This window comes from Canis lupus, chromosome 4 (genome assembly GCF_003254725.2).
Source record: "Canis lupus dingo isolate Sandy chromosome 4, ASM325472v2, whole genome shotgun sequence".
NCBI classification, from domain to species: domain Eukaryota; kingdom Metazoa; phylum Chordata; class Mammalia; order Carnivora; family Canidae; genus Canis; species Canis lupus.
The window spans coordinates 3572851-3588250 of record NC_064246.1 but is presented as its reverse complement, the minus strand read 5'-3'; the positions used below and the strand labels follow the sequence as shown (position 1 = coordinate 3588250).

Below are 15400 nucleotides of genomic sequence, written 5' to 3'. Positions count from 1 at the left end.
TAAGTACCTATGTTTTAAAAATTCTGCATCTTTTGTAAAATTTGCAAATTTCATTTTTTCAAAAATAAAATTTTGGGGTGTTTTTATTAGTGAGTGCCCAACTTGAAAATGCCTTAACACCTGATAAAGGAGACAAATTCAAGAAGGTTGTCTGAGCAGAGACCCATCTTATAAGTAGTCAGGTGAATATAGAATTAAATGGCCTGGCTTCTCCCTGTACCGCTGAAACTCAGAACATGAATAGGTGGATATTAACAACCCATGATTAATCATTTGCCATTTCTACTATCTGTTTTGGTGATTAAAAGTAGCTTGTATAGGGGCGCCTAGGTGGCTCAGGTCATGATCTTAGGGTCCTGGAATCGAGCCCCATGTCAGGCTTCCTGTTCAGTGAGGAGTCTGCTTCTCCCTCTCCCTCTGCCCCTCCCCCACTGCTGGTGCAAGTGCTTGCATGGGCTCTCCCAAGTAAATCAGAAAAATCTAAAAACAAACAGACAAGAAAGTATATAGTTTATACATACAAACATAAATTACACATAACACACAAATAGCACGGTAAGAGTGAACGTGCTATGAGCACTCTATTAAAAAAAAAAAATCAAAAAGAAATTCTCCCAACTACAACTTACATAAACCACATATAGAGAAAGCATTAAAATTGGTCATGACAGAACACAACAAGCTACTCATAATACCTGGAGAAGATAGAGATGCCAGCTGATGTTTATTCTGTACCTTCTGAGCAGAAAGCATCGCACAACCTATATAAAGAGCTTGAGTTTGTAGTGCTGTTTTCACACTGCAGTTAAGTGGATTTGAAAGGCTAGATCCGTATGTCCATAAAACAGAAAAGAACTTGAATAACTGAAAAACGTCTTCTAGATGCACCTAAATTAAGCAAATAACAGTGAAGTTTAGTTTTTACTCACATTAAGTTGGTTCCAACTCCTTTTTTCACTACTGTACAATTACAGAAAACAATCTCTTGCAATGATTTGCCTGTCTCATGACTTAAAATTTCCCACACCTATTTTAACCAATGAGAAGGATATAAATGAATTCAAAGGACTCATTGTAACGTTACATTTGAACACAATGAACAACAACATGAGAAATAAGATAAGCAGAAAACCAAGACTTGTGATGCTGGGGAAGCCTCATTAGGCAAGCATTCCAAGCTGGAGTGAGCATCACCGATGGTGCCACATGCCACTTGAGAGGGGCCAGTCACATTAAGAAACAGAGACTTTACTACCAGACCTGGCAACACAGAGGTCACTGAAATTTCTTAACTGAGTTACATACGTTAACTCGCCCCTCTGAACGGCAGTTTCTCACTGGTAATGAATTAACAAACCAAACAGATTGGGCTGCTATGATTAGTAAATACATCACTAGTAGGCATGGGGCAGTGATGGGGCATGGGGTATGACGACAGCACTACTTCACAGGGCCTGTGTGCATTATCACACACTTCATTGTTTAAAAATCTACTTTCATTTTCAGTAAAAACAGCCATAACTCAAATGCTCTCCTATAATTTCTGAAAGGGAGAATATGCCTAAAAAAGATGAGCCCAGTACCTTTATGAAAAGTTTCATCATAACCCTAAAATGAATGGCATCAGCACCACTGAGTATCATCTCAAAGAGCCCAATCAGCAAGCGCAGATAGGCTCTGCTGTCTTCTTCCAGTTGTTCAGGATTCCACCATATATCATCTACATGGACACGAAGAAAAAGAGAAACGAAGCACAAACTTATGTAAACACACTGGTGAGAACTTTTCACTCAAGAGAAAGAGTTATGGAGATAATAATTCCGTCTTCTAAAGTTACATTCAAATGTCATACTTCATCCTACCTTTAGGAAAAGATTTAGGAGCCTTTAGTGCATGAATAAAATTTTTCAGTGAAAATATGAGTAAAACAGAATCCTCCACAACAACACGCTGGGCAGCGTTGAGCTGCTCTATGTAATGTGCCCACAGTTGCACTGGTATTTCTCTGTCCATCATCAGCTCAAAATGCCATTCTGAGGAGATTTCCTGAAATGGTAAAGGAAGCAAAGAGCACAAATAAGAAAGGGTTCTGAGCATGGGTTATACACAGGGGGACTGCAATGGATGTGTGACTGGGTAATATGCAAAATTTTGTCTCTATGTGCATTTAAGTGGGTTAGGATTAATAGCTTTAACCAAATTTGTAAAAAGGTTCAAACATTACTATTTAGAAAAAAAAGATACTAATAAGTTACCTACAGCTTCATTTTATCTATATTTTCTTGAAATATGTCTAAAAACAAATGTTATTCATATAACTTATGCTTATTGAGTAGCACATTTCTACAGAGAGGAGCTGGATTTCCAGAAGACACTTAATAGGACCTTTCTCCTGTCACACTCTTATTGCTAATCTGAAGAGGGTGCATAGTAAAAACTCCAAACTTGTAAATAATTCTAAACAAGTAGCAAAATGTGAGGATGTTTAGAAATTATACTGCAGATACTAAAAAGCAGCTTGACAAAATATGAAGAAAAATGATAAATCAGACTCTGTACAGGAGAGTGCAGAGTAGTAACTTGGGAGGAAAATAACCCAAAACCAGACTTAAAAGAAAAGGTCTCTAGTGAGGGATTACATGGGTCAATATGATGTTACAGCTGGAAATCCCAGAAAGGGTACTAAATATAAAACAGCATATTAACTGCACATATATAAAACACTCAATCTGTCCACACTTTTAACACCAAGGGAAAACACCATTCAGTTTATCACATTCTATAAAGGATAACAAAGAAAGAAATTAAGAAGGGCTTATCTGGGCTACTTTTTAAAATATGAAGATTCAGGGGATCCCTGGGTGGCTCAGCGGTTTAGCGCCTGCCTTTGGCCCAGGGCGCGATCCTGGAGTCCCGCATCGGGCTCCCGGCATGGAGCCTGCTTCTCCCTCCTCCTGTGTCTCTGCCCCCCCCCCATGTCTATCATAAATAAATAAAATAAACAAATCTTTTAAAAAATGAAGATTCATTCTTTTAGTTTTTTTTTAAGATTGTTATTTATTTATTTGAGACAGCACCTGCAAGTGGGAGACAGAGGGAGACAGAATCTGAAGCAGACTCCATTCAGAGTGCAGAGCTCGATGCACAGCTTGATCCCATGACATGAGATCATTACTTGAGCCAGAACCAAGAGTTGGATGCTTGACTGACTGGGCTACCCAGGAGCCCCAAAGGTTCACAATTTTAACGTTCTCATAATTATAGGTAACAATGACTATGACCAGAACTTAAAATCTTGAAGGTACATGTAAATGTGAGAAAGATGTGATTCGTTCAGCAAATCCTAAACTGAGGAGTCCTCTGAATGTTGGAGGACAAATAAAAACAAAATACTATTAAAGATATTAAAAGAAATAATCTTATTACCTCAAGATGTGATATTAGCTTAAAAATATAAACAATTGAAACATGTTCTGTAGCCAATACTGTCAAAGCCAACAGTAAGCTGGTAAGATCCAAATCTGATGTAATATTAAAATAATACAAAAGATCAATTGTTGGGGTACCTGGATAGCTCAGTTAAACAATCAACTCTTGGTTTTGGCTCAGGTCATGACCTCAGGGTCATGGGATCAAGCCCCATGGAGAGCTCCACGCTCAGCAGGCAGTCTGCTTCAGATTTTTTTCCCTCTCCCTCTGCACCCACCCCCATGAACACACTCTCTCTCAAATAAATAAAAATCTTAAAAAAAAATCCATTTAGTAAACAACAGAATGAAATAATATTTTGTTTAAGCACTAACATGTCTAGTGAATTCTTCATCACAAAGGGTAGTTAAGCATAACTCACATAATTACCCTTTAATAAAGATAATACAAAGGAGAGTCAACTACCAGGAACAAAACATCACAACTCTGAAATTCTGTAATTCAATGAAATTTTCTAACTCACTACCTATTGCTACCCAAAGCTACTTCACATTTCACCCCTACTATCCAAAGATAAAGCATTTCACAGCCCCCAATTTTCAGTGTTGCTGTGATTAACAAGCCTGGCCACCACTTCACTCAATGTTCCAGACTTCGCACTCCTTACCACTGCAGTAATGACACTTTCAAGCTTCTTTATTTTTTTCTGCAACAAACTGAAGACTCTTATTGCAAATGGAAAGTGAGCTTCTTTTAAAGATGAACAGCAAGAAACAAGCACAGCCATGATCACATGAAAGGTCACTTTCTGCTTCAGGCTGAAGCACTCCTTTTCCCCCATGCTTATTAAATCTTCCACCTTGAAAAATAAAACATACTCCATTACTAGAAACTCTAAGTTTGCACAAAACAATTTTCTTTCCCTCAGACCTATTTGTGTTTTACATTTAAAGCCAGATGACAAATATAAAGTCTTCAAAAAGTAGTAAGCACTGATTTATAAGTAGTAATAAAAATAAAGTTTCAAAACTATAATGAACATAATTGCATCTGGCAATTGCATAAGTGCTTTAAAATTATACACCTAATACCTTGACGAAGGTATTTACTAATGCAAAAAAATCCTTTTAGATATTATGTTATTTTAACAAAAAATATGACTTTATATTTTAAATGTGAGGAAACAGGAAAGCAAAAAAGTACACACTATTCTTATTAAGTCCAATGTAAAATCACAAGAAAATCATATAAAGTGTAGATTTCAAGCAATCTGTAGAATATAATAAATAAGGCTATCCATGTTTAAAATGTAACAAAGTAGTCAAAAAATTGCAAAAATTATTTGAAAAAAAAATTTAGTAAAGCAAACACTGAGAATCTAATTAAGATTATGAGAAATAAATCCAAAGTGATCTCTGACAGCATACCTACCATCTTTAACATTGAAGAAGGATCCCCTGAACTTATATTGTCAGCCAATAACGCAATCATCCTCTGATTTGCTACACCAATTAGTTTTCTCGAGTCTGTGCTTTTAATCACATTTTCAAGAGCTGTTAAAAAAAAAATTGAACACAGAAGACTCTTATATCACCAATACTCACCTAACGAATTCTGTAGAGTAAGAAATCTAGGCAAAAGATTTACAATTTTCCTATGAAGCTTTGCTCTGTATTTTTCCTTTTATCCAATTCTGACTCTGTGGATTAGCTTCCTTTTCATAGCTGACTGTTGAAAAACATGAGGAACAGAGTTGCCAAAGCCCCTCCCGAACACAGTCAAAAATCTGCATATAACTTTTTTGACTCCTCAAAAACTTTACTAATAGCCCACTGTTGACTGGAAGCCTCAACATAACACAATGTAAACAGTTAATATATATTTTGTATATGTATTACTGAATTCTCACAATAAAGTAATCTAAAGGGAAAAAGTACTGTAAATAAGAGAAAATGTATTTAGAGTATTATACTTATCAAAACAAAACAAAACAAAACAAAACAAAACAAAACAAACCTGCATTTAAGTGATTCCATGTGTTCAAACCTTTGTTGTTCAGGAGTCAACTGTAGGTTTTTGACCTTAGCAACAATCTTTAAAAATCTTGCTGACACAGATCGTAGCAAACATGATTTCAAATAACAATTAGAGCCAATTTTTAATTGTACTTATCTTCTTTTTAAAGTTTTTTTCTAAAAGGCAACTGAATTCTTACCTTCTTCCCAGCCTCTTAATAAAGGGTGAAGAGAGCAAATTCCTGATTTTGATAAATATATAGCAATTTTCATCTCAGCAGATTCCATATCATCACTGACAATAATCATAAATGGCAGCAGATGTACCACCACCTGATTTGACAACTGATCATTTTCACTCAGTATCTCTTCTTTAATTAATATGTCTGCTGCTACCTCAAGTACCTCATACCTGAGACACAAACACAATTGGTTGAGAGACCTATTAGGAAATTAAATTCAACCAAAAATCATTATTACACTGTTCCTGCTCTACTGACACTATCCTGATCTCCTCACCAAACACATTATTCAGAGACATCAAGACAATCACTCAAAATCCAAGCTAATAAGGGAGCTGTTTGGGACAGTAGTTTATTTTATATATTTTATATTTTATTTTATTATTTATTTTATTTTATTATTTTTAAAAATATTTTATTTATTCATGAGAGACCCAGAAAGAGAGAGCGAGGCAGAGGGAGAAGCAGGCTCCATGCAGGGAGCCCGACGTGGGACTCGATCCCAGGTCTCCAGGAATAGGCCCTGGGCTGAAGGCAGCGCTAAACTGCTGAGCCACCCAGGCTGTCCGGGACAGTAATTTTAAACTGCTCTTTTTTATTTTTATTTTTTGACAAATCATTAGGTTAAACTATGGGGTTCACTCATAAGTTAAATATCTGAACACATACTATGTGCTAAGAACTAAATATAACAAATATTTATATTTACAGATATAAAAACCTGTAAGACATGCTCTCCTCCCCCAAGGAGTTTAGGTCATTTTTTCCATACAAAAAGCTTAGACAACCAAAAGAACTAGAGCTCATCAAACACTACAGAAGATGACCATGTCCCTCTGATCTTTTTAAAATGTTTATGATTAACAATATAAATCCTAATTCTTCTTATAATGAAAGAGTTACTTTCTTATAATGAAAGAGTTATCCATCCCACTACCATGACCAAAGGACCATGTAACTAAATTATAAGATGCAAAAATGTAAAGAAAAAGAAAAAAAAAACGAAACTGATATTGTCAATTCAAAACAGAATGAGGAGAAATGAATACATACCATCCCCTATTTTTTGAAAGTTCTGCTCTTTGAAAAAGATTCAGAAGATTTGAAACTGTCACTTCTGAACTAAAGTGTTGTCTGAAAATCTAAAGAGGAAAAAACATCCATAAATAAATTTTTACTTGCTTCAAATACATTCGGTGTTTGTTAAATGAACTTTTAAAAACAATGTATTATAAAGAATTTATCTCCCATCAGTCTTGATATAATTTCAAAGCTTAATGAGAGCAATTCCTCAAAAGTGGCATTCATGAGATAATTTTCCATGATCCCAAGGTATTTACTACTGATAAAAATTCACAAAGCACTTTTCCCCCTTTTGAAGAACTTCCATATATATAAAGTTGTGCAGTCTAATTTCTCCCATGAGCTTTCCTTAATCAGGCGTTAGCCTATCTCTTAAGAGAAGAAATCTCTGAAGGAATAATTTCCAAATATGTTTATGCCTAAAGCAGAGAATCACCTGAGAAGCGCAAGAAAATATTTATAAATGGTGTAAATCATTATTACAGTGTTCCTGCTCAAATTAGCTCACCTTAAAAGCATTCATGGCTGACAAAACAACATCTATGCTATCATCACCTAATCGGGTTAAAACAGCTTCTTTTATGAAAGACTCATCGACATTTTCCTAAAAGAAAAAAAAATTAGTTGTTGCTAAAACCTCCTTAGGTTTTACACTATAAAGAAAGCTTAGTGAAAAGCACTCTAGATTATCAGTCAAGAAACACAGGCTCTGGCCTGGACACAAATTCCAACACTCTAAGTATACTTGCACTGAATGATCTAGATCATCTCTAAATGACTTTTTTTAGATTAGTAATTATTTGGTACAAACTCTTCGTAGTTTCTACTGAAACTACCATAGAATATGCATAATTGAAACATAATTTTTGCATTAAGTTCATCTTGCTAAGTAAAAATAAGAGCCCAGTTATTGAGAGTGCACAGACTGAAGAACCAAAACGCCTAGGTTTAAATCCTAACTCCACTACTTACCAACTGTGTGACCTTGGACAAGTAAACTTTTTCAGGTCTCACTATTCTCATCCATAAGATAGATTAATAGTACCTATCTCAAAGGACTGCTACAAAATGAAATAATACATGTCAATTCTTAGAACAAGGCCTTACACACTGTAAACTCTCTTAAAAGTTAGCTATCATTATCAAGATTTTTACAAAGATAAGGGCATGCACTAAGAAGCCAGGTGCCCATCAGTTAAAAAAAAAAAAAAAGAGATCCTATTTTTAACTAACAAAAGAAAATAAAGCATATAATCATTCAAAGTAATAGAAAGATAAGAATACAAGTCAGTATAAATATATCCCTACCTGTAGGTGGTGAAAAAAATAGAACTAAATAATGCCACAAAAAAGCAACAGGGCACTCTTTTGGGAGATAAAACAAAAATCCCTAGAACTCACAAAACTAAAGTCCAAGTTTCATGTATCAAAGGTCACCAAAATTTTCTCAAGAACTAGCAAGTAGACAAATATCCCAATGTGAAATTTAGAACAGAATCTATGTTCTGTCACTGATGGAGAAGGGAAAATGAAATCAAAACATGTGGAGAAAGACAGTAACTGTAATTACAATACATAACGTTAAAAATACTTACCTTATGTCTATAAATTACACAGTATCAATTATAGTTGGTAACCTCAATTTCTTATTCTAGAATGTCACTGTTCACCACAAGGACGAATATATCACAAATGAGGCTATTTGATACAAACCTCTGATGTTTTCATGATATTTTTCAGATGATTAATGGCCAGAATTCTCACCGGAGCAAGTGGATGATTCAGACTGAGCATCAAAGAGGTATCAGAATCTGCTAAAAACTACAGGATTCATCACAATCACCAAATGATTTCACCATTAAATCTCAGCATCTGATCAAGAATAAAAACTAGAGAAAACTGCCCTAAAATGCCCAACATATTTGGTAACCACCATCTAATTTCAGAAATCAAGTAAAATACTCGTCTCTGAATCATGGTATGAGTTACAACAGATGAAAAAGAAATGTGTATTGTTAATGTTGTGATTTTGAGTACATGTGTCTGTGTGTAGGTTTATTTAGTGAGGCAATTTTATGAAGTAATTTTGCATTCTTTCTGTATATCTGACTCTAGCCTAAGAAGCATCTAAAATAAATCACTGTATTAGCACCTAAATGAAAATATAACTTTAAAAATTGGTCACTGAAGACAGAAAGCAATTCATATAAATGACCCAACAATGATAGTCGAATGAATGACTGAATATAATCAGACTAAGAAGGATATTTGTCTATCATTCCAAGATTTGGAAATGAAATGCCATGAAAGATGAAAGTCTAAGTATGGAAGAGAAAAACCAAAACAATCACATTTTTCTTCATAATATTTACTTTCAAGGCCAATTGTAAGAACTGCTTACCTGTCTAACTTCTAGTAAAAAGATTTAGGGTGAATTACCAATAAATTTCTGAAGTTCTAACATGATCGTGAAATTAAAATCCACCTCCTTTTTCCTAATCAGTGACTTAAATAGCCACATGTGGCTAGTGGGTACTGCACTGGAAGTTGCAGCTATGGGAGAAAAATAAGGACACACTGGAAACTAAGTGAAGCTACGTTCTGGTGATTGCTAATGATTATTTGTAACATTTCCGGACAATACTTTTCCTAAATAAGTATTGCACTGTTTTTTAAATTACCGTGCCTTTCCAATGATTTGACTCCTGCCTCACAGCCTTACTTAAAGGGACTAGGTAAATTGTATTAAACCATATCTGTCCATAAAACTTTCCAAAGAAATGAGCGAAGTAGGAAATTTCCTTCCAGAGCTCTTCAAGTAACCATACAAACCACATACCCATAACTGCAGTAATTCCTCTGAAGAAAAATTTACCTGATACTTCCCTCCACTTGTAGAAAGAGAAATAAACTGATGAAAAAGCTCTTGTTTTTTTAGATCTGTAATTTCTTTTAGGCGGTCCTCTAGTACAATATCTAATGTTCTAGGATATCTGGGAAGAAATTAAAGAGTTAATTATTCTTAGTGATGTTACTGACCACACGCACCAATACATAAATGAAACTTAAAAATTCCTGAGACTAAGACTTAAAATTTTTTTTTTTTTTTTTATTTATTTATGATAGTCACACACACACACAGAGAGAGAGAGAGAGGCAGAGACACAGGCAGAGGGAGAAGCAGGCTCCATGCACCGGGAGCCCGACGTGGGATTCGATCCCGGGTCTCCAGGATCGCGCCCTGGGCCAAAGGCAGGCGCCAAACCGCTGCGCCACCCAGGGATCCCAAGACTTAAAATTTTAACAAATGGTATATGTAAAACCAAATGATGTTAATCAAGTTACTATGCCTATTCTCATTGTAACGTCTCTCTATAAAAAAAACTATAGGGATCCCTGGGTGGCGCAGTGGTTTGGCGCCTGCCTTTGGCCCAGGGCGCGATCCTGGAGACCCGGGATCGAATCCCACGTCGGGCTCCCGGTGCATGGAGCCTGCTTCTCCCTCTGCCTATGTCTCTGCCTCTCTCTCTCTCTCTCTTGTGACTATCATAAAATAAATAAAAAATTAAAAAAAAATAAAATAAAATAAAAAATAAAAAAATAAAAAAAACTATACTCTCTACAGTCTCCACACAGCCGCTACTTCCTATATGAAAATATTTCAAATATACCTGAATCCCCTAGCTGTCTTCTGGGGGGGTGGGGTGGGGAGGGCTCTTTAAAATTCATTCCAATGTGACCTGTGAATCTTCTTTTACAAAACAAGAGGCACAAACAACTTACTTGCTTTCTAGAAGTCTGATAAGTGGAAGAAACTGTTCATTAAGCAAAGATACTTTATCAGGATGGATTTCTTCCTGTGAACTATATGAAATATACTCTTCAAAAAGAAGGCTGCAAAACAAAACAAGTATCAGCAGACATGAGAGCCTACTATTTACGTACCCATTATGTTCCAGATGCTTTAGAAATATTATCTACCATACTTCCACAAGGTAGAAGTCATTCTCACTTTACACATACAAAAATGGGGGCTAAGAATTCTTGTAAGTGGCCTGAGATCAAAGGAGAACCAGCATAGCCAACACTTAGTGAGACCTCCTGTGCCGCAAGTAGAGTAGGTTTGCAAACTCAGTTTGATCTTGGGGCCCACACTCTCAACAGTACTTCCCGCATTTACCCTCATTTAATTCACAAGCCAACTCTGTGAGCGACAGGCAGGAATGACACACACCAGCAGACAGGCCACTTTACACAATAGCAAAACCAGATCCAGGCCATTCTGACCTTCAGAATCTACTACTCTGCTGAAAATGAGAGAGGCAGTCCAAGTCTGACTGCAATGCCTACATTATTTTCACTTGTATCAAGTTGCCCTTTAAGTAAAAAAAGAAAATGGGAAACAACTATCTTTACAGAAAAGGAAGAAATACCCTCTACTTCACCAACCCTCAGTATTAAGTTTCTAATTGATACTTACTAAATGACAACTGTGAGGTATTGTTTCAGGCATTTTGATGCATTTATTAACAGGCAACTCTATATAGCCACTAGTTACATGAAGCTATAACCCAAATTTAGCTTAATTTTCCATGATCGCACATAAGCACTAAAGAGAAATTACTTTTTCCTTCTATTGTCACAACTATCGCACTAAGTACTTATAATTAATGAGATGATACGGATAAATAAAAAAGTACATCATAAAGACATACTGGAATAGTGCTAATCAAGTCTGAAAAGAAAAATATAAATCAAAAGCACATCAAAAATAATAGCTCACCTAGCTAACAAATGGTCTAAGTTGTTCTTCAGTGATATATTTGAAAGTATAGCTTCTAAATGTCTCCTGTAAATTTGTCCATCCATACCTTCAGTTTCTTCTCCTTAAGTATACAAAATAAAGTAAAATTGGTAAAAATTTCTTGCACTTACATTATTAAATTTATTTACAGCAGAAAATATTTCTATAGGAATAACTTTGAACCATATCCATCAGTGTCCAGCTTTTTACTGGTTTATAAAACTGCATATCACCTATTTAGCCTCTGAAATTTTTTACAACATTTTTGTATATACTACTCTCATCTATACTTTACCTGAAATTCTCTATTTTTAGTAAGTTATTCATGGCCGTCTTATTAAAATAGAAGTCCAAAAAATAGTCATTCCAGGTCATATTACAAGTGGTTGAATTTAGGAACCAAGCCTAATCTCAATAAACTAGCTCGGAAAACAGGATCAACTTTCATCTCAATATGTCTTACTGATCTTCTAATTCCAGATTGACTACAGATGTATCACAAATAAGATGTTGGCCCTGCCTTCAAAGATTGTGACATTACTCACCACCACCAGAAGAGGAAAAACATACTTTTATACATGCTAGCCACATTTCTGAAACACATATGTAAACCAAGATGTGGTTAAATAAACCTAATCTTCCCATAAATTGACATAATTTAGAGATGTCTTCCTTAGTACCTCTTTCTTAGTCTAAGTGGCAATAGCACCAAGTATTTCTTCATGTCCTTCTGTATTCATTAAAGGCTAAAAAGCATATATTGGAAATAATCACTTTTAATCATCTTTTTAATGTCTTTTTAAAAGTCTGGGTGTTTACCTATGAGATTTTCCTGGTCTATGGTCAGTGAGTGACTCAAAGGAGGAAAAAATTTCTGGCAACTGAATATTTATTAGAAAATGAATCACTGAAGTTCATTAATACCTAAACAAGAAGAGAAAGTTTTACTTGGCCACATATTTTAATCATTTAAAAATAATTCCATGGTCATCTTCCCGTGGAGACTGTTTAAGAACAGACTTAGAAAGAAAACAAAACAGAATTCTGAGCTTATTATTCAATTAACAAGGATCCCCCTTCAAACAACCTACTTCCCATCCCAAATGTTTTTCACATAAGAATAAATTACACAAAAACAATCAGACAGTAAAAATTTTAAATATCTTAAAGATGTAATCAAAAGCTCAGTTCCTATTTTAAGATAACCTTAGACACTAAGATTCTCAACACAAAATCTAAAGATATTTAATAAGATCTCTTCTCAACACAAAACGTAAAACTACATAGATACCTGTAACATGATTAATGATGGAGACAACCAGATGGGGAAGCATGTAACGCAGAAGAGGACTGATGTCATGTTTTTCAGAAATCCCATGAAGTATTGTAATAAGATCAGGAACATTACACAAGTGAGAAAATGGCCTTTGAAGAAATAAGTACATAAGATGGAACTTTAGAAATCATATAATACATGGCAACTTAAAAACAGTATAAAACTTATCTTTGAAAAGATATATACAAAATAAATTCATTCTCCTGTAATTATTATCATTTCTCAATTCAATTATACATACTTTTTCCCAAGGCTCTCTGGCTTCTGTCTCTGCATGAGCACTATCAAGCAACCTAATCCATCCTTTATCAAAGAGGGAATTTTGGTCAGTGTTTTGATGATCTGCGATGCCAACGAATTAACAAAGGTATCTTCCATTGTCACTTTCACAGAAATCTGACATATTATCATGTACGTTGCAGCTCTGTAATCTGGTAAAGATGACTTCAATCCCTAAATATTTTTTAAGATATAAGAAAAAATGATAAACTATACTATTTAACTCTATTTAAAATGTCACTTTATCTTGACAAATTGAAAATGCCATGTTAAAGATTAATACTACCTAACACAGAGTCAACCACTCTTCAGAAGTTGACCTCTTTTCTTGAGAAGAGATAAGTCTTCTAGATGAGGGATCTCAGAAGGTCTCCCAACTCAAACACCCACTCTTTATGCTAACAGGGGACAACCAGCTTTTCTTTTATAGGCAAACACCTACCAGTGTAAAGGAGACTTCAGAAACAAAACTGTCTCATTAAAGACAATAATTTTGGAACAACGGTAGGAAGTGAAAGTGAGGGTGGGAGGGTTCGCCTCACAAGGCAGCTCCCACCTGAACTTGCAGCACATGCTGAGGGGGCATGTGCCCCCCAACCTCCCCTCTGCTCGTGGACCTACGGAAGCAGGGGGCTGGGGGATACAGCAGAAAACAGTCTCTTGAAGGTTTTATGTCCTCATATTTATTTCTTTGTACTTTTTTCCTGTGAGGAGAGCAGACCCACCACTTTCAAGTAGTGCTGCTCTCCTAGGGGGTTAAGGTAGGGAGCAGGGTCCTGTGCCCTCTTCACATTTCTGAATTCACGGGGTTTCTCAGGCCTCTAGCTCCGGGCTGCCCCTGGCCTGGCTCCCCATCCATCTGAGCAACCCTCCAGCCCCGCAAGGGGAACACATCTGGCTTAGAAAATCTAAACCCAGCCCTCGTTTCTGTTCCCTTGGTGTCATGATTTGCATCTGTCGCATTGAAACTGGAAAGCAATATATCAATGTCTGTGCCAATTTTCGTTCCGTTCCCCATCTCCTCCCCCTTTTTACTTTTTATTTATATAGAATATGTGCTGTTTAACGACAGAATGACCACTCTTTCCTCGTGTAGCTGTAAAAGCGCTCCTTCGCTGGGCCACAGTGGCGGCAATCGCTTTGGATCCTTGGCCGCCTGTGTCGTCCCATCTCACACTCAGGCCTGTGGGTTGGTGAAGCCAGCACAGGGCGCGTAAAGGCCTAGAGCCCAGACGTGACCTTCCACAAGGCTTCCACCAAATCCACAGGGAACTTGGAAGGGTGATAGGCAACAAGGAACTTGGGAAGAAAAAATATTGAGAAGTGCAAGTCATTGTAAAAAGAATGAGAGCCTATGCTCTGATGAGATCTAATCCATTCCTTTTCCAGTGAGTTAACATGACTGTTAAGAAAACAGATCTGGAAGATAGTGGCAGGGCCAAATAGCCAACATTTATTCTTAAGGAGCCCTAATTAAGATCACACTCTGGTTAATTAAGTTTTTAGGACAAGTCTTTTTTTTTTTTAACCAAAAAATTAAGTCTTACCAACCATCTGATACAGGTCTTTAATTTTAAAATATTTATGTCTAAGTGAAACTTTTAAAAAGCCAGGAAATTACTTCAAGTACAAAATAATCTACTTTACATATGAGCAGGACCAACCTTTTGGATGTACGGAAATAGCTTGGCTACTATATTATCCAATTTGTCCTCAGCAGTCACTATGGCAGACACGATGGTAGAAGCATAAAAAGTTAAGAGCACCCTCAATTGAGCTGAACTCCCAGGGTACTCAGTAAAAATCTAGAACAAAAACACAAACATAGCACTTATAAAAGTGAAAGGCCAATTAGATAAAAGTATAAGAATATTTATAGCTCTCAACTACTTCAAGCTGACATGTTCATTTTTACCATATGTAACATTAAGTACACAAATGCAATGGTTCAATTAAACTATGACAAGAATGAACAATCCTCCTGACATTTTTATTTTTTAATTATTTTTAAAAGATTTTATTTATTTATTCATGAGAAACACAGAGAAAGACACAGACATACGCAGAGGGAGAAGCAGGCTCCCCTTGGAGCAGGGAGCCTGATGTGGGACTCAATTCCAGGACGCTGGGATCATAACCTGAGCCAAAGGCAGACGCTTAACCAACTGAGCCACCCAGGTGCCCCCCTCCTGACATTTTTGATCATCTTTCT

General features: G+C 36.0%; 1 protein-coding gene across 1 annotated transcript in view; it reads right to left on the bottom strand.

Moving 5' to 3' along the window:
• The window catches only part of HEATR1 (HEAT repeat containing 1), a 46014-nt gene that overhangs the window by 25784 nt on the left and 4830 nt on the right, over positions 1-15400 (bottom strand). Inside the window, exons 6-20 of the mRNA XM_025448496.3 lie at positions 14853-14993; positions 13151-13362; positions 12865-12998; positions 11553-11655; positions 10553-10663; positions 9645-9762; positions 8483-8590; positions 7278-7373; positions 6740-6828; positions 5645-5856; positions 4861-4982; positions 4097-4288; positions 1863-2046; positions 1584-1720; positions 696-888 (exon numbers count right to left, since the gene is read on the bottom strand). Coding sequence (XP_025304281.3) covers positions 696-888; positions 1584-1720; positions 1863-2046; positions 4097-4288; positions 4861-4982; positions 5645-5856; positions 6740-6828; positions 7278-7373; positions 8483-8590; positions 9645-9762; positions 10553-10663; positions 11553-11655; positions 12865-12998; positions 13151-13362; positions 14853-14993 — 2152 coding nt within the window. The remainder of the gene's footprint in view (positions 1-695; positions 889-1583; positions 1721-1862; positions 2047-4096; positions 4289-4860; positions 4983-5644; positions 5857-6739; positions 6829-7277; positions 7374-8482; positions 8591-9644; positions 9763-10552; positions 10664-11552; positions 11656-12864; positions 12999-13150; positions 13363-14852; positions 14994-15400) is intronic.